Here is an 18,045-nt window from a genome sequence, read left to right as displayed (position 1 = left end):
AAGGTTTGTGGCTCAGAATCTGGACTTTTTACAGAGACGTCATTGTTTCCAAGATTTTTCTTTACAGCAATCCACCATTCAGGAAGATATTTTCCCCCAGATGAAGTCTTTGCAGTTCACAATGAAATAAATGAAACACTGAAGATAAATAATGTAGTACATTGGGACAAGCCAGGAGTCTTTTTGTTTTTTATGTTACACTATCTGGACCAATATGTCATTAACAGCCTGTGAGATGTACACAGCTGACTATTGTGAACGATGTCAGAAGTCTTCATGTATTATTCGTATTATTCGTAACCTTGGTCCTGTCATTCCCCATTTAAAACTTTTCAGTTTTTTTCCTTGTGTATTGTAGAAGTTTGCTGTAATTTCTGCCATATTTGTGATTACCGGTAGTGTAAATTTGACTCATAGCTTTAATTTGAATGTTTTATGCTGTTTTAATAGCGTATATGACTTGCTTTTTTTTCTACAATGATACAAGGAAAACAGCTGCACAAATAGGAAAACAAGTATTGTGAAATAAAACAGGGATATGCATTAAGCTACCTAAACTCCACAATTAAGTGAATAATTTCTGACAGTTTTCAGTTTGCTTTACCACAAAGATGTACTTGTAGTTGTTCTTTTTTCTTTATTTGGAGGGTTGCCCAGTTCCACTTTCATGAATTTTTATTATGTCTAGTAGGGTTTTTCAGCATGACACAAAAATAATAAAGAAATCTTGTTTTAACAGTTCTGTCTTGGAAACTGAGAGGAAAAGTGCTTCTGGCCTCAGGCCCCTCAGGGCCAACAACCATAAACATAAACAACCTCTGGACAATTTACAGTGACATCTAAGTTGGAAAACATATGGGGACAAATAAATGTTGAAGAGGGCAGCACTGCTTGTTTGTATATTTGGAGGAATAGTTTTAAAAATGTGCAACCAGACAAAAGGTGAACTTGTGTATTTATGGAGTTATTCTCAATTTGTTACTTTTTAAAAGTTGTAAGACAAGTATATTGCTTCAACATTAAATCATTTTGTTTATTCCTTAATATGAACGAATAACATAACTTCATATCAAATGATAATGACCCAAGTTTTTTGACAGATTGGAACTTCTAGCAGGCTAAATTAAGCTTGTTCTGAACAAAATAGCAGTCTGTTAAAATGAGGCTCTATCTCACTCATGTACATATTTCTAGTTTGACTCGTTTTAAATGGCTAAAAACAACCATTCACCACACCCACCTCACTTATTAAGAATCTTTATTAGAAATTTCTTAGAAAATGTGTTAATATACAAAGTCAAAAAATATCTACACATTGTACAAAAAGTGCTGGGTGTTGACAAAAAATGATAACGTACAGAAATTAGTGCCGTTTGGCCAGCACACAGTAGAGATCAGATCATTACAGATCATTACTATTCATGAGCAAAAATCTGGACTTAGTTTATGAACAGTGACTATAAAATAAAATCTCACTCTTAAATCTGTACGTATAATGTGTACTTTGTTATGATAGGTGGGGTTTGACTACGCCCATAGGCGTAAATCCCGGTTGGAGGGTATGTTATGCCTTTATTTCTCACTTTCTTCAACATAGAGCCTTTAAAACCACAAAATAAAATCAGAATATTTTTCTATATAAACCCTGGTGCTTTAAACGTTACGTTTCAGTTATGATACTCCCCAGATATTAAGTTCTATCTACTTTTTTGTTTTCAGTTAAAAACTTTTTAAACCACATTTTACGTTACATTTAACTGTAACTTTGCCGACGCCCCCAAAATTGCTCTTAAGAAATTTTTCTGTTAATGGTCCCCCCTCAATAACGAGATGGGATTTACGCCCTTGACTACACCAACTCTTTTACTGCCCTTAGGTAGAATTGATTAAAACATGAAAGATGCCATTTTTCTGATTAGAAAGAGAGAGAGAGAGACATAATTATAAGTATGCTGCTTTTCTTTGGTTGTTAAAGTTAAAGATGTCATGAAAACATAACTGTAGAACAGCAATAAAAAGTGTTTCATTTTCTGAATGTCTGTGCAAAACATTCAATAATTGGTTAAAACAACCATCTGCTTGTATTTAAATTGTGGATTTTTTAAAGAATGTGATGGAAAGCAGGTTTTATTTCAGACTTTTTAAACATATAAGTTCATATTTACTATTGATCTGTCCTGAAAACAACTTAAAATGTTAACTAAATCCCTGTTGTCAGTATCTCCCCCTTGAGGTTAGACTTGCAACAACAGCTGGCCTCAAAATAAAGTTCTGCGGCCAGAAAATGGCAGCTGCCGTGGAAGAAAGAAATTATTAAAATCCCAAAATGTTAACTCAAATCAAACATTTTAGACCAAAGGTAGCATGTGCTCAGCTTGCTATAACAGTAGGAGTAAACCGTTTTAAACACAAGACTTTTTTAAACAAATAACATGTTATCTGCCATGGAAAAAAAAGTAGGATGATGAATCTGTTATTTTATAAGTAAAAAACACAACAACAAAATGGCCATGCTGTAGCGAGACAAAAAATGAAATGTCAGGAAATGTGGCAAGATGCTATATTTTAAAGAGCATTGTGGGGTTTACTCTATTCATACACTGAATGACAATCCGGAGCACTTTGATAGATATCCTGTGCCTGTTGGCAGTGCGGGCTTAGTCAAAGTGCGCAGGTGCCACCGAGCTGCATGCACGTTTACACTGGAAGGGGTCAGATTGCGCTTTTTCCTCTGTTATGTGGCTCATGGAATCCACTTTTGGTCTAAGAAAAGCTTTTACAGATAACAGGCATTTAGATGATGCTGGACAAATGATCAGGCACAGTTTAAAATGTCAATACCTAACTGTGCAGGATATCTCCAGAATATTTCAAGTGATCTATGGAGCACCGGATTCATTGTTACATTTAAAATGGTCCATGCCTACACTTGGATTTCAGCCTCCAAAAGACTTGCAGTATGGGGCCCTGCATCGAGTCTAATCCCCCCAACTCCTGTGTCCGAGACAACTGGTGAAGAGCTGGGGGTCCTAATGGTGAGAGAGGACAGAGATGGGGTGAAAGTGGGTGTCATAGCTGACGGGGTGAGTCCTGTGTTCCTGGCTAATGGAGAATAAGCATATTTGGGGTAGGAAGGCTTCCTGCTCAGGGTTGGTACTCGTCCAGGTTTTCTTGGAGGAACAGTCCGGATGCCTGGCTGAGCCACTCTGGTTATGAGAGGCGGTGGGTACATGAGAGAACTTGACTCTGAGGCAAAGTCCTCATGGCCTCCTTGAAGCTCCTCATCAGGAAGCATACCTATATCAGTGAACACAGCAGCCAGAGAGTGAAAGCGTGGTTCCCAGTCTAAAAGGAAATCCCAGCTGTAGCTACCCTCCAGTGGCTCTTCAAGGCACACCAGTGAAGTCAGAGAATCTGCAGAAGCTTGAGACTTGGAGAGAGGGGCATATCCTCTTACTCCCATGGAATCCTCTAAATCTTTAACTCTAAGTATTTCAGGCAGTAATCCTTCCCCTCCACCCTCCTCTTCGAAATGGTTGAGACTTTCTGTGCTTGCTATGCTCTGTGCTAAACATTTAGTAAGCGATAAAATATGTTCTGGCCCTACGTCAATAGAGTGGCAGGAGATCTTATCAACTGGTATGATAGAGTTGGGAATCTCTGTGGTAAGCTTGTTGACGTCCTCTCTTTTATAACAGGGAAACTCATTGATCCACTTGATTTCCTGATCCTCAGCTGTCTCACCCTCTGCCGATCCACGGCCACTTGAATCTGACTGGGTGTATGGGTTAGAGACGTCTCTCTTTGCAACAAAACCTCTGACTTGTGTCAACTCCTGCAAGGAAACGTCACTGTGAATCTGGCTGTTCGATTCACCGGATGAGTCAGTACCATGGTTCAACTGTGCAGCAATGGCAGAGGCCTTTTTCAGGACAGCTTCTTTAACTTTACATCTGAGAACCAAGCCCGCAAAGATAACTAAGACAAAGAGGAACAAAAGCAGCAACACACTCAAACTAAATATGTGGGAATCAAGCTGAACTCCAATAAGTGCTTCGGCTGAGCTGGAGATATTGACAAAAACCAAGCAAGTTGTTGTTCTGGAACCCAATCTGGGACTACCTGCAGACACGACCAGTTCCACCAGATCCTCGCTTGCATGGCTGATTCTTCTGCGATACACGGGACCGGACACCACGATAGCTCCAATTGTTTTGTTAATTGAAAAAAATGTTGTTGGAGTCAAAAGTGAGTACTCTACCAGCCCGTCCACTCCTCCATCATGGTCCATTGCCATCACAAAACCGACTGTCTCACCAGTCTTGGGATTTTCTGGAAGAAGGAAGTGGTACTGCTTCTGAGTGAAGATGGGACTGAACTCATCAACTCCCTTTATGGCTACTTGGACTCTTACCGTAGCTGATTTGTCACCTTTGTCTTTGGCCTCCACTACAAAGCAGTACTCACTCTCACGTTCATAGTCAAATGTTTGTCTGGTGTGAATGTCGCCACTAAGGGCATCAATGGCAAAGGCCTCCTTCCTCTCTGGGCTTCCACTGCCATAGTCCATGAAGCAAGAGGACAGAATTGAGTAGGTCAGCAGACCATAGGGACCAGCGTCTTTGTCAACAGCATGGACAGAACAAGTATGGGTGAATGCTGGGAGGTTTTCCAGCACGGAGCAAGTAACTGAGGGGAACATGAAGAATGGAGTGTTGTCATTCTCATCCAGAATGTTAACAAAGACGACTGCAAAAGCCATGTTTTGGTTTTCTGATGCCTGGCCCCCATCGGTAGCTCTGATGGTGAGGATATACCTTAAATCCTCCTCATAGTCAAATGATTGGTTGACCATCAAAATGCCAGACTGGGGGTCCAGCTTGAGGTGACCTTTACTGTTCCCAGAAATAATTTCATAATGGACAAGGCCATTGTCACCAAGATCAGGATCCAGAGCACTAACGTGGACCAAGCTGGTTCCTATCTGGCTGCTTTCACTCACCTCTGCATGATACTGTGCACTGGAGAAGACCGGAGCATTGTCATTGCAGTCAGTAACAGTCACTTTAATGATCGATGAGCTGTTCAGGGGAGGCGTTCCTCGATCAGAAACGCTAACTGTCAATTCATAATACTCAGTTGTCTCACGGTCCAAGGGATTACATAAAACCAGCCTTCCGACATTTTTCATTTGATTTTCAACGGGAATCTTTTTCACTTCTAAACAGAATCGCTTTTCTTCATTTCCGCTGACGATGGCGTAGTCCAAATGAGTGTTTTCTGGGCTCCAATCTTCATCCTGTGCAGAAATTGTGAGCAGGGTGGTTTCCGGGGGCGTATCTTCAGCAGTGGTGAGTGTGTAAATATCCTGGTGAAACAAAGGTTTATGGTCGTTTGCGTCTACAACCACCAGGGCCACAGAGGTGACTGTGGATCGAACGGGTTCGCCCTCATCTCTTGCCTCAACCAGAAGATGGAGCATGTTGCTGTTTGTGATGGTCTTTAAAGGCTTGTTGGTGAAAATAGAACCTGTAATGAGAGTGTGTATTATTAAACAGACTTCATTCTGGATCTAGTATAGTTCTAGTATAATTATTCATACAATTTACAAAAAATTCAAAAAGTTGTAGCGTGAGCATTGAGTTGAAAATTTATGGAAATTATTGCTGTACAATGTTTTTCTTTATGAGTTAAAGAAAAAAAAAGTTTTTTAAGCCATCAAAAGTATTATGTTTTTTTTCCCTTCCCACTTGCTATCTGCATTCATAATAAACATGTATAACTTCTTGTGGGGTTGTGGCCATATTCAGCAACAGAGTGAGGTAGTCAGTTCAAACATTGGCTGTTGCTTCTCTTTCTTCAAACTCTGGCTGGTCTTTGCATTTCCATACTGTATTATCTGAGAGCATACTGATAGGTTTATTTGTCATAACCTGCAAAGAATCAGCCAGAGACAGAGATTAGGTTTCTTTTAATTTCTTTTCTGCAGAATAGGAGAATTGAGAACAGACGCGACGAATCGCTGTCAAACACTGTCTGGACTCAATTCTGCCAGTTCTTTCTTTGCATTTCTCTTTATTGTATAGAAAAAGGAGGTTGGGCTTCTTCACACAGTCACACAGAGAATTGACCAACCGTCTTTACATTCTGGAGCCTCCTATGGACATGCCCTTACAAGGGCATGTGACTGACCACAACTAATCAGTTACATATGGAACTAATAACACATGAATGTTTAACGTTTTTAGCTTCCAAGCAAACATCCTAAACAAAGTTAATAATATACTATACTACAAAAGAAAGAGAAGTTAAGTAAATATAAAAAGAAGAATAATATGAGAGTAATAATATAAAAAAGAATAATATAAAAAGAATAATATGAAAACATAACTTGTAAAATAAACTCATGAGTAAATGAACAGGAGGATAATTTTTCTAACACATACTACAGATTATTACTATGATTTAGTATTTAGTAAAATAGCTAACTCTAGCTAGTAGTAGCAGAAGTCACATACTTGCTCTCACGGGAGAAAAATCACCCACATTAAAAACTAATTTAATATCTGATTTAACCAAATATGCAAATTATGACTGGGTTTTATTTTTCTTTGCATGAATAACGATGGTATTGTGAGGCCGTGTGTTGCTGGAATTGCATTAAAGTTGCAGAAGTCATTAGATGCAGCAGAGCAACCTCATGTCCTGAGAAAACCGTTCTAAATGAATATCACATGCGGACTGCAGGAGCAATTTTCTTCTTGGATGGCATCAAAGAGTTCCACCAAACAATTTCTTATTCCACTTCACTGCCACTTAAACCTCTGTACATGATGAGCATGTGGAGCAGAACCGTCCACTGAGGAACACAGAAAGACAAAAAGTCCTGGGGCCACAGAAAGGCTGTGTTACGTTTTTGGATTGTAGTCATAAACCTTTAGTTAGTGTTCATGCACATTTCCTGTCATGGTCCTCTCCACAAATGAATGCATATAATTTTCACTGCATATTGAATTTAGGGCTGAAACATAATACAGAAGGATAAATCCTCTTTTTATTTAATAAAGACTGTCGAGAGATGGTTTGCTTTTAGTTTCTTTTTTAAAGTGGCACAAGACCAAACCTATGGATTTTCTGAGATACGATAGCCTCACAACTGCTTTGTGCTCTCATTTTTCTGGTTCAATAACTTACACAAGCTTTGAACTTATAAACACTAGCTAATATGCTGCTGGCAGCAGTCAAACTCTTAGTAAACGTTGGTGCTGAATGAGGAAAGAAAATAAAAACATTTGCTAGAAAAGAATTTCCTTGACAAATACAAAAATTAAACTGCCAAATAGTACCATATAAACAGACACACACATAAATAATCTCCTTTTTACCATTATCTTTCTGGATGTAGAATGCATGAAGAGGAGAAGAAAGAAGTCTGTAGCTGATCTTCCCATTGAGCCCAGAATCTCTGTCTGTAGCAGCAACATTCACAACTAAAGTGTCAGCTGAGACCAGCTCTGACACTTCCACCTGGAACAAAAAAAAAAAAAAAATCATACAACAGGATTTACAAAATGTATGAGTTTATGTTTATATATACACCAAGGATTAAGGTCATTTCTAATGTTTACAAAGAAATAAGCAAAATGTACTAATTTCTCAACTATCATTTTATTAAATGATGTCATGGACAAATTAAAGTCTTCAGCCTGAAGAAGCAATCCACTCAGCAGTCAGAGTATTTTTACTAGAGGAGAAGATGCTGCAATAAGCTTTGACACCTGTTACAGGTTAAGAGAATATTCAGCCTTCAGCAATATATTTCTGAAGGCTTTTATTGTGAAAGTTTACTCAAAGTTGTGCCTGACTTTTGTTTATTTCTTCTTCTTCTATCATTAAAAAGCCTTCCTTCCACAATCTTCCATTTTGGGCTTCCTCATATATATACAGTTTATATACATATACATATATATATATATATATATATATATATATATATATATATATATATATATATATATATATATATATATATATATATATATATATATATATATATATATATAAAGCAGAACACTTGTAGATGTTTTAAGCAGTGCAGAACTTTGTCTTGTAATTACTATCACTGTTAAAGAAAAGGCAACATTTCCATAGCTTAAGTTGATTTATTTTTACTTGGATTTTACTTTATTATATCTTGATTTATACAGATCATCTCACTGACACAACTAATGTCGTCCATCTTAAAAATAGTAACATTGTGACAATACTATGACAACATTAATAACTATAATAAATTTGTGGTCATGACACTGAATGTTCATGTAAAGATGGTGAGTTGTATTACTTTCTGATTAATTCACTGGTCAGTTTTCTAAAGTCAAGAACAAAGTTTTCAGTGAAGGTTGAAGTGATGCAATCAGGAAAAGTGGGATGAAAAGGAAAACATCAAGAGGCCAATAACAGGCAATTTATACGATTAAAATGCTTCATTCTGTGATTTTAATTTTAGAGAGTGGAGTTATAGTATATATTGAGTGCAAAAAGTTGTTATCAAGGAATGAAGATTCATAATAAAATCTTATAGCAGAGTTATAATTCTGTTTATTTGTAAATTGTAAATTATGAACCTGTTTTGCCTCTTGAATTATTGGTCTTTTATTTGTACCTGGTAAGACACCTGGGTGAAGACTGGACTGTTGTCATTGGCATCTAAAACTTGAACTGTGACCTGTCCGCTGGTTTGATGGAGCGAGTCCGACGCAGACACTCTCAGAGTGAACTCCGTCTCGGCCTCGTAGTCTAGAGGTCGGGTCAGCGTGATGACACCCGTGTAGCGGTCAATAGCGAATGGGTCGCTGGTGATGCTGCTGTTTGAAAAACTGTAGCTGATGGTTGAACCGAGGTCCACATCATTCGCAGTCACCTGGGTGACCACATAACCAGCTGGTAGATCTAAAGAGAGACAGAAATCTCATAACAAGTGGAATCCTTTTCTAATTCTTCTCTACCATGAAAAAAATGCTACGAGGGATCCGCTGTGAAAGATTACACTAACTTTCATATATATAGACGGGCTCCATGGGTGGGATGGCTGGGCTGTTGTCGTTGACGTCCACCACCTGGACTCTAACTGTGGCAGTGCTGCTCAGTGGAGGCTTCCCCTTGTCTGCTGCCTGCAGAATCAGCCTGGGACATAATGGTAGAAAGATTGAGATAATGCCTCTCTGGACAACATTTCATGAGTATCTTGCAAAAGTACTCGGATCCCTTGATATTTTTCACAATTTTACCTTTACAATCAACATTACTGAGATTTTTGGAAATACACCAACACAAGGCTGCATATAATTCTGCAATCAAAGGAAAATGATCAGAAAGGTGCATTTTGATTCAGCTCCTTCACTTTGACTGCTACTAAATAAAATTCAGCGCAACCTTCAGAAGTCACATAACTAGCAGAGAGACTCATTCTACGTGTAGATTAACCTCATTATAAAGTCAAATGTGTTGTGAAGGAGTCAGAGGTTTTGTGAGAGAAAGCAGCATCATGAAGGCCAAGGAACATGTCATATCAGGGATGAAGTCGTTGTGAAGTTAAAAGCAGGGACAGATTCTAAACAAAATCTCAAGCTTTAAATATCTAGTAGATATTCCAACATGCAGACAGACGGTTCACTTCATTTTTCCAGCTTTGAAATGAATACAGAGCACACCAAGAGTAAATGCTGATTAGAAGATGATGCTGCAGTTGCAGCAGTTTAAAGTCAGGACTGCTCTACTGCTCATCAAAAACCTTCAATAATTCCCATTTATGTTCAAATGATTTCAAATGAAATTACCTCAAAATATTAATATTGTTGTATGGAGCTGTGAGTGGAGTAAATGGATGTTTAATTATTACTATTAACCACATTGTTTCCATTTTGCATTTGACTTCTGAACATGAACATCTTTGATTATTTGTTTTCATGGTAAATATGTGTTCTGTCTATAAATCCCAAGTTGTTCAAAAAATTCTTATATTAAATAAATACTACATGTATACAGTGAATATGATGTTTTCAGGTAAGATGAGGCAAAAACGGTCTGCGTGTCTTAAGTATATCATAAAAATGTATCTAAAATGCATGCAAGAAGTGGTATTTCATTTCTATAATAATCTGAAAGTAACCACACACTTTAACCTCGAAAATCTAAGTTCTGATTAGAGAAATTGGATTGTTTTATTGACTCAATATTAAATAAATAATGTATCAATATTTCTCTATGTAATTGGCTTTATTTTAAAGCACTGGAAGCAGCAGGAGTTTATTTAACACTAGTTGACGCACGCTGTTCTTACCTGTAAGAGGGAGTTATTTCACGGTCCAGCAGAACGTTGGTAGCAAGGATTCCTCTCACAGAGTCCAGAATGAAAGCTTCATTAATGTTGCCTGACAGGATGGAATACTCAATCTGTCCGTTTTCACCGCTGTCAGCATCAGAGGCAAACACCTGTTTAAAAGACAGGAAACAATAAGAGTCATCGAAAAGCCCTACTGCCACTGGATCTGTCCACATGATGAATAAAGTGTCTGTACCTGCATGACGTAGGTGTTACAAACTTGTCCCTCCCAAACAGCCGTTCTGTAGTTGCTCAGTTCAAACAGCGGTGCGTTATCGTTGACGTCCAGCAGCGTGACAGAGACCCTGCAGTGGGCCGTGTGCAGCCCGCTGTCAGCCAGAACCACCAGCTGGGTCTGAGGGCTCGCCTCGAAGTCCAGGGAGTTTTCCTTCTGCACTCGGATCTCACCTAACAAAGACGCAAAAAAATGGCAGTGAAGAAAAAGAAATCTGCTGCTAAAACAAAAGCCATTAAAAACTCTGTTAGCTCAGCTACTTTCAGTCAGACGAACAGCTTAGAGCATATACTGAACGTAAGACAATCAATCAGACAGGAAAATCATCCTTTTCTCAGGAGGGGAAGCATTTTCCCTTCAGGAGTGAAATTTGAATTCAAATTAAGACTCAGAGACAACAGAGATTTTCACACATTCCCTATTAAATCTGACTGAGGTTGAGCAGTTTTACTAAGAACTGGCCAAACCTTCAGCTTCGTGATGAGCACAGCTGGTGGACACATCCCCCAACATTTGATTATTATAATTTTTTTTAGAACCATATGTGCTTTTTGTTCATGAGCTACTTTGTGTTGATTTATCACAAAAAAACAGTTGACGTTTATAAGTGTAATTTGACAAAATGTTACAACATCCAACTACAGATACCCTACACTAACCTTTTAATGTTAAAGGTGGCAGCAACAGCTTTATAATAAAAAGAAAGGAATAAAACAATTGCAATGCGCTCTGTACCTGTGTAGCGGTTTATGGAGAACGCTGCATTCTCGTTGCCGCTAAATATCGTGTAAGTTATCCTCTGTCTGCTGTTGGTGTCGTCACTGGCCTCCACTTTTGTAATCCAAGTACCTTGGGAAACGTAGCGTGAAAATGTTGCTCAGTTTATTTGTATTACTTATTGAAAACATTTGAAGCAGAGGCGACGAGACGCACCTGCTCTGCTGTTCTCCTTGACGGCAGCATTGTACACTTTGTTTGTGAACTGAAGCCCGTCATGCTCTCCCTTCAGATGGACCAACACCAGGCAGGTGACGGTCAGAGGAGGACGTCCTCGGTCTGAGACCAGGACCTCCAGCTTTCTGCCAGAGAAACCCGCTCTCACTCGCCTCCTGAGTGAAATCTCTCCTGAAGCAGAGTTGATGTCAAACAGACTCTCCTCGCCTGAAAACGTGAACTGGACCGTCCCGTTCTCACCCTGGTCAGCGTCTGTAGCAACCACTGTGGTCACAATCTGATTTGGTTGCGTCCGCATGGAGACCCATGCATGAAGTGGGTTTTGGTCGCAGACGGGCACGTTATCGTTGACGTCGTCCACCTGAATGGTCAGTGAAGCCACAGAGGTCAGCGGGCCCTGAGCGGAGCCGTCTGTGGCCACGGCTTTCAGAGTGTACAGAGCCCGGCTCTCTCTGTCCAGAGACCTGGTGGTGCGGACCACTCCGGTGAAGGGGTCCATCGAAAAAGCCCCGTGGCTGTTGTCGTCTGTCAGGGTGTAGGTCACTTCTCCGTTGGGTCCCTCGTCAGGATCGAAGGCGGTCAGCTGCAAGACCTCAGCCCCTGACAGTAAGCCTTCACTGACGGAGGTGTGGTAGCTCTCAGGACTGAAGGAGGGGGCGTTGTCGTTCAGGTCTAGCAGGAAAAGGAGAAGCTGCGTGGTGGAGCTGAGAGGAGCGGGACCCGAATCCTGAGCCTGAAGGGTGAGAGTGTAGTTCTGAATTTCCTCTCGATCCAGAGCCTGCATGGTGCTGATCGCTCCGGTCTCACTGTTGATTGTGAATCGGCCTCCGTAGTCCTCACCTAAAGTCGTTTAAAAAAAACAAAAAAAAGAGTGCAGTTCATTTCAGGTTTTCACAGTGTGTTATTGTTACAAATAGATAAAGCATTGATATCATAAAATTCCATTGACGTGTAAGCATTTTATAAAAACAGCAAATGAAAAATGGAAACAACAAACACAAAACCGTAAAAAAAAAACATTCATATCCTTTAAACTTTTTCATATTTTGTCACATTACAACCACAGAGTGCAATGTTTTATTGGGATTTTAGGTGACACACCAACACAAAGTCGTACAAAAATGTGAACTGGAAGGAAAATGACAGTTTTTGTGCATTTCTCTTATTTATTTAGCAGCATAGTAAATGTAAGAAGGCTGCGTTTGGAGAAATTTGAGGCCTACCAGCAAAACTCTATCTGCTGGAAATCTAACACTCCACACCATTGCTGTGGCAGCATCATGCTGTGTAGATGGCATTCTTAAGATGAAGGAGGTTAATTACAGAGCAAAACAAGGCAAAAGCTTGAAAACACTTCAGGCTGCAGTGGAGGTTCCCCATACAGGCAGAGCTACCATGGACTAGTTATATCAAAGTTATATCAATCTGTTGCAGTGGAAAAGTCAAAGTTCAGAACTACATTTATTTGAAAATATGTGCAAAAGCCTGAAAATCGATGCTCAAAGATGAGATTGTTCTACTTTGCTTAGGAAAATGAGCAGTGGATATGAAAAGCTGATAAGAAGAGTCTTCCTCCCCCAACATCTGCAGCTTTAACTGTAGTGGAAGGTGATTTAGGGGCCTGGATACATAGGCACGCCACACTTTTCAGACATGTATTTCTGAAAAACCACATTTCACAGTTACAGACTTCTCTACGACGGTGTATTAGGGCCAGTGTACATCCAAAAGGAGTAAAATTCTGATCAAAAACAAGAAATTTTGAGATTAAGCTGTGAATCTTTTAGAAGAAAAAATACAAAAAATTTACAAAAAGTCAAAAATTTGCTAGAAAAAAATCTCCAGCGAACGTTTTGGGGGAGAGGCGGGGTCACCCTGCCAGGTCGCTAGTCTGTCGCAGGGCAACACAGAGACAAACAACCACACACACACACACACACACACACACACACACACACACACACACACACACACACACACACACACACACACACACACACACACACACACACACACACACACACTCCTAAGGAGAATTCAGAGAAATCAATTAACCTAACTGTCATGTTTTTGGACTGTGGGAGGAAGCCAGAGTACCTGAAGTGAACCCACGCATGCACAGGGAGAACATGCAAACTCAATGCAGAAAGACCCTGAGCCGGGAATCGAACCCAGGACCTTCTTGCTGCAAGGCAACAGTGCTACCAACTGCGCCACTGTGCAGCCCTTTGGTGGGGTTTTCTCTTTTTTTAAATTTAACAGGTTGAGCCATATGTGGGTTTCCTACCTAGTATAGAGTAGTGAATAGTGCCATTTTCTCCCAGATCAGGGTCAGAGGCAAGAGCTGTATGGATAACTCCAGGAGAAAGATTTTCTGGCAGGCTGATCTGGAACAGTGGCTGCATAAACTCTGGAGGGTTGTCGTTGTCGTCCAGGATGGAACACAAGACCGTGGCTGTCCCCGACAGAGGATGGAAACCGTTGTCCCGAGCCTGGACTGCAGACAGAAATCACAAATGAGTCTTTATAAGGGAAACTTTGACAGTTAGCAGACAAGACAGACTGGCAGAATGCAACAGAAACAACCCGGAGCTCAGAGGGACATTTGGGGTTTGCTCCTCCAGACCAAGAAATTGAGCTTAGCTGCTTATTATTTAGTAGAATTACAAGAAAGAAAGAAAAATAGATGAAAAGATAAATGTACCCATACAGCTTTTAATACACAGTCTAAAATACCTTTTTTTATGAAAATTCTACCTGCTGGGATAATTGTCACCACATATTTTAGTATTTCCTGACAAAAAACTCCTGTGTGATTTTGGCTCGACTTCAGCGCGTTCAAGGTTTCCTGTCATTAAGATTTTATTATTAGATTTAATTGTTCGTCCTACTGGTGACTGTACAAATATTGTTATAAAACATCTGAAAGCGTTTTTAATCACTAACCACCGCTGGACGGGTGGTGAGCGTAATCACGGCGTGCAGCCGCGTGAGAGTGAATGCAAACAGAACGCTGCAGTCGGCCCAGGCTGGACATGCACACCGGTCAGACCCTTCAATATAAATCAGCCTGCAGGATCAGTTAACCTTCACATAAGAAACAGACTGAAATGTAATCAGGTTGTGTTATTATCGTTTGAAAGACTCAGCCTTACTATCATCTGCCTGAAAATAAAAGATTAGAAGGGAAACAAATGTAATGATGAGCTGCACGGTGGGAAGGCGGTTAGAAATGTTCACTCAGAGGTTCTGGTCCGGTTCTGTCCGGAACTTGCAGTCAGATCTGAAAGACAAACTCATCAGTGTTTGGGTGTAGTCGGGGGTTGTACCTCTGAGGGTGAAATGTTGCTCCTGTTCTCGGTCCAGGTGAGTCGTGGTGGTGATCAGACCAGTGTACGGGTTGATGCTGAACAGCTCATAGCCGGGGCCCGGCAGCAGGCTGTACCACACCACGGCGTTGTCCTCTGGTTGGAGGAACAAAGCACGAGGACTTTAACAGGTTATTTCGATTTACCAAAATTTAGCATAGCCTTAACATCGTTTTATTTGATCTTGTTTTATAAAAATGTTTAAGCTTATGAGGAAAATGTAGTTTTTTATTTTTATTTTCTACAGTTTTTATGGTTTTTAATATTTCAAAGTATTGAGCACTGGTCTCTTTTGAATTGTTGTTTTATGAATATTGTTGAGGTGATGTAAAGTTTCCCATCTGGCAAGAAAGCTGGCTCAGAGTAACCTGAGTAACCTCACAGTAACCAAATCAATCTAACAGTCGATTGATTGATTGTGGTAATTGACTGATGAATGGCAGACACAACAGTCAAGGTGTTTGTACATGCAAAAAGTCTTCGGCCTTGAGGAAACCTCTGCTAATGATCGTCCTCAGCATCGTTTGTTATTAAGCAGTTATGAGTTGCTGACAGCGTTCTGCTGCTGGCGTTCTCCCTAGAACCAGGAAGCGAGAAAACATCACCCAACTGTAAAGATCTTCGACTGGCTCACTGGAGCTCAGAGAAACGTCTAATAACAGACTGTTTCTTAAAGTAACTTTTGATGTGTGCATGATAAGCTTGAGATGCAAATCACATTTTGCCACCAACCTGCTACCAGTTAAATCCCATAATATTTCCTATCAAGATCAAAGCGTGAATGTGCCAGACAGCACACAATGAAACTGTCATCCTTTTTTTAAGACTCAAAATCTCCATTGACTGCTTAACATGCATGAAGTGGACAAGTAGATCATCACAAGCACAGAACAATGGATGTCTTTGGTGGGAGCTTATGAAAAACAGCAGCACAACGATAATCAAATAAGATGGTGGGAGAGCGCCCAGAACTGCAAGCCAAGGCAATCTGAGAAGAAAAAAAAACAACGAAAAAAAAAAAAACCCAGCTCCTATTGGCACAGATGGCTTGGATTACCGCAATCATCACGAGAGACGACGACTCAGATCTCCCAGAGGAGCCGTGTGCTTGCTGTTCTTGGACAATTCTCAGTCACAGGAATGTTGGTTCAAGTCAACCCCTCCCCTCCTCCTGAACCTTCTGCTGCACAGCCTCCAGCCTCCAGCATTTAAAAAGACTCCAACTGTCAGAGCCATGTGACAGACTGCGATTCTGGAGGGCGAGCGCCCACGTGTTAAAATAAACGGGACAGAGGTGTGGAGTAGGGACTATAAATAAGGATCATATGAATGAAATTTAGCAGGATGTAAAATAAGCACTGTGGTTGAGAGGGACGCTGATAAAAGGACACATGAATAAACTTTATGATCAACTGCAACGCTGACAGGATTATTATAAATCAAGCAAACAACTTCAATTCACTGTTATGCTGTCAGTCAAGCAAACATGACAAAGTTTTAGTTATTTTACCACCTTTGGCATAAACTTTCTCAAAATGATTAATTACTAAACTGAGAAAGTTGCAGAAACTAGAATCAAAAAGAATTATTTTTTAACTTTATTTTGTTCTCTTTGAGTTTTATTTTAACTTAGTGTGTTTGTTTGTTTTCTTGCTGTAACGTTGTAAAGCTTTAAGTCCAGAAGCAGATGCTGCCATCTAGGGACGGTACAGAAACACTGCAATTTTCAGCCAGACAGGCTTTAAAACTGTTAAAAGTATTAAAGTAAATTAATTACAAGGAATATGTTTGATATACAAATGGACTGACTCAAAACAGCTTCTTCCCAAAATCAGTCAACACCCTGAACTCTAACATGCACTAATTATATGGTGGTAATATGTGTCTGTGTGTGTAAAATGTCTATATTTCATTGTAAACATTAGCATATTTATGCTTATGTTGCATATATTTCCTACATTGTTTGCACTGTTTTGGAGCTAGATGTTAGGCTGTAAAAAAACTGCATAAAGTTAATTTATTTAAAACTGACTGACTTCTGTTTTTTTCTTGTTTACGTTTTCTCTGATTCATGCCTCATTCTGGTGAGATGTTTACAATCAGACAATAAGAACATTAGACTTTGAAATTAAGAAGTGAAAGTGTTGTTTCCTTATGTTTTTCATCTAAAAAATATTCAAAAATGTTGATTGAGAGGGAAATAAAATAGAGGTAGATGATTTTGTTAGATTAACAATTTCTTTAAGAAAATCCATTTCTAAAAAAAAAAGTAAAAGTATTTTGATTAGTTTTGTATTTACAGAGAAAATTACGTTAGTCAGGCAGAACAAATCTACTCTTGGTAAAATGTGACATACATTAAAAATAATGCCCACAATAATAAAAGCATTAAAAGTTATCAAAATGTTTTTTTTTCCACCTTTTATACTGTTAATAACAATTAAAAGTGTGGACGGATTTATTAGTTATCATCAAAATATTAATATTTAAAGGGAAAGATGTAGGTAACTAACTTATAATCAATACCTGAATCCATGTCAGAGGCAGAGACTCTGAGCAGTGGCTCTCCAGGGCCTTTATTCTCCACCACACTGGTAACATAGGTGGTCTGACTGAAGATGGGGGGCTGGTCGTTAACATCTCCCACCTCCACTGTCAGGGTCTGGGTGGAGGACAGCGAGGGGAAGCCCTGGTCCGCTGCTCGGACAGTCAGACGGTGGACACGCTGGGTCTCATAGTCCAAAGGGGCAGAGAGAAACAGAAGGCCTAAAGAGGATAAGAGAGTTTAAACAGTCAGCTGAGGAAATAATATTCCAGTAGTAAAGGAATATCACTACTGGTAGAAATAATGATAGAAATGCTAAATATAGAATTTATTCTTCCTTGGCTGCAGCAGCATTACTTTTCTGCCAAACAGTGATTTGGATGTAGACCAAAAAGTTCAGGTTTGGTCTCATTTATCTTGAGATCCTTTTTTCTAGTCCCAATATTACACTTGACTTCTGATAGCGTTCCCTTAACAGTGACTTTCTCCTTGCCAATAGTTAATATTGTTATTAAGTGCAGCTCTTCTCAAACCTCAGCTGTTAATCTCAGAGGTAATT

At 39.6% G+C, this 18,045-nt stretch overlaps 1 protein-coding gene across 1 annotated transcript in view; it reads right to left on the bottom strand.

Annotated features, from left to right (window-relative positions):
• Nucleotides 1-1,249: 1,249 nt before the first annotated feature.
• Nucleotides 1,250-18,045, bottom strand: part of dchs2 (dachsous cadherin-related 2) — a 31,794-nt gene continuing 14,998 nt past the window's right edge. Inside the window, exons 10-20 of the mRNA XM_023334397.1 lie at nucleotides 17,468-17,707; nucleotides 14,903-15,037; nucleotides 13,861-14,070; nucleotides 11,553-12,413; nucleotides 11,355-11,468; nucleotides 10,581-10,792; nucleotides 10,343-10,494; nucleotides 9,056-9,186; nucleotides 8,666-8,952; nucleotides 7,386-7,527; nucleotides 1,250-5,529 (exon numbers count right to left, since the gene is read on the bottom strand). Of these exons, the coding sequence (XP_023190165.1) occupies nucleotides 2,924-5,529; nucleotides 7,386-7,527; nucleotides 8,666-8,952; nucleotides 9,056-9,186; nucleotides 10,343-10,494; nucleotides 10,581-10,792; nucleotides 11,355-11,468; nucleotides 11,553-12,413; nucleotides 13,861-14,070; nucleotides 14,903-15,037; nucleotides 17,468-17,707 (5,090 nt within the window). The 3' untranslated portion in view covers nucleotides 1,250-2,923. The remainder of the gene's footprint in view (nucleotides 5,530-7,385; nucleotides 7,528-8,665; nucleotides 8,953-9,055; nucleotides 9,187-10,342; nucleotides 10,495-10,580; nucleotides 10,793-11,354; nucleotides 11,469-11,552; nucleotides 12,414-13,860; nucleotides 14,071-14,902; nucleotides 15,038-17,467; nucleotides 17,708-18,045) is intronic.

This window comes from Xiphophorus maculatus, chromosome 5 (assembly GCF_002775205.1).
Source record: "Xiphophorus maculatus strain JP 163 A chromosome 5, X_maculatus-5.0-male, whole genome shotgun sequence".
NCBI classification, from domain to species: domain Eukaryota; kingdom Metazoa; phylum Chordata; class Actinopteri; order Cyprinodontiformes; family Poeciliidae; genus Xiphophorus; species Xiphophorus maculatus.
This window is presented reverse-complemented; position numbering and strand designations above follow the sequence as displayed.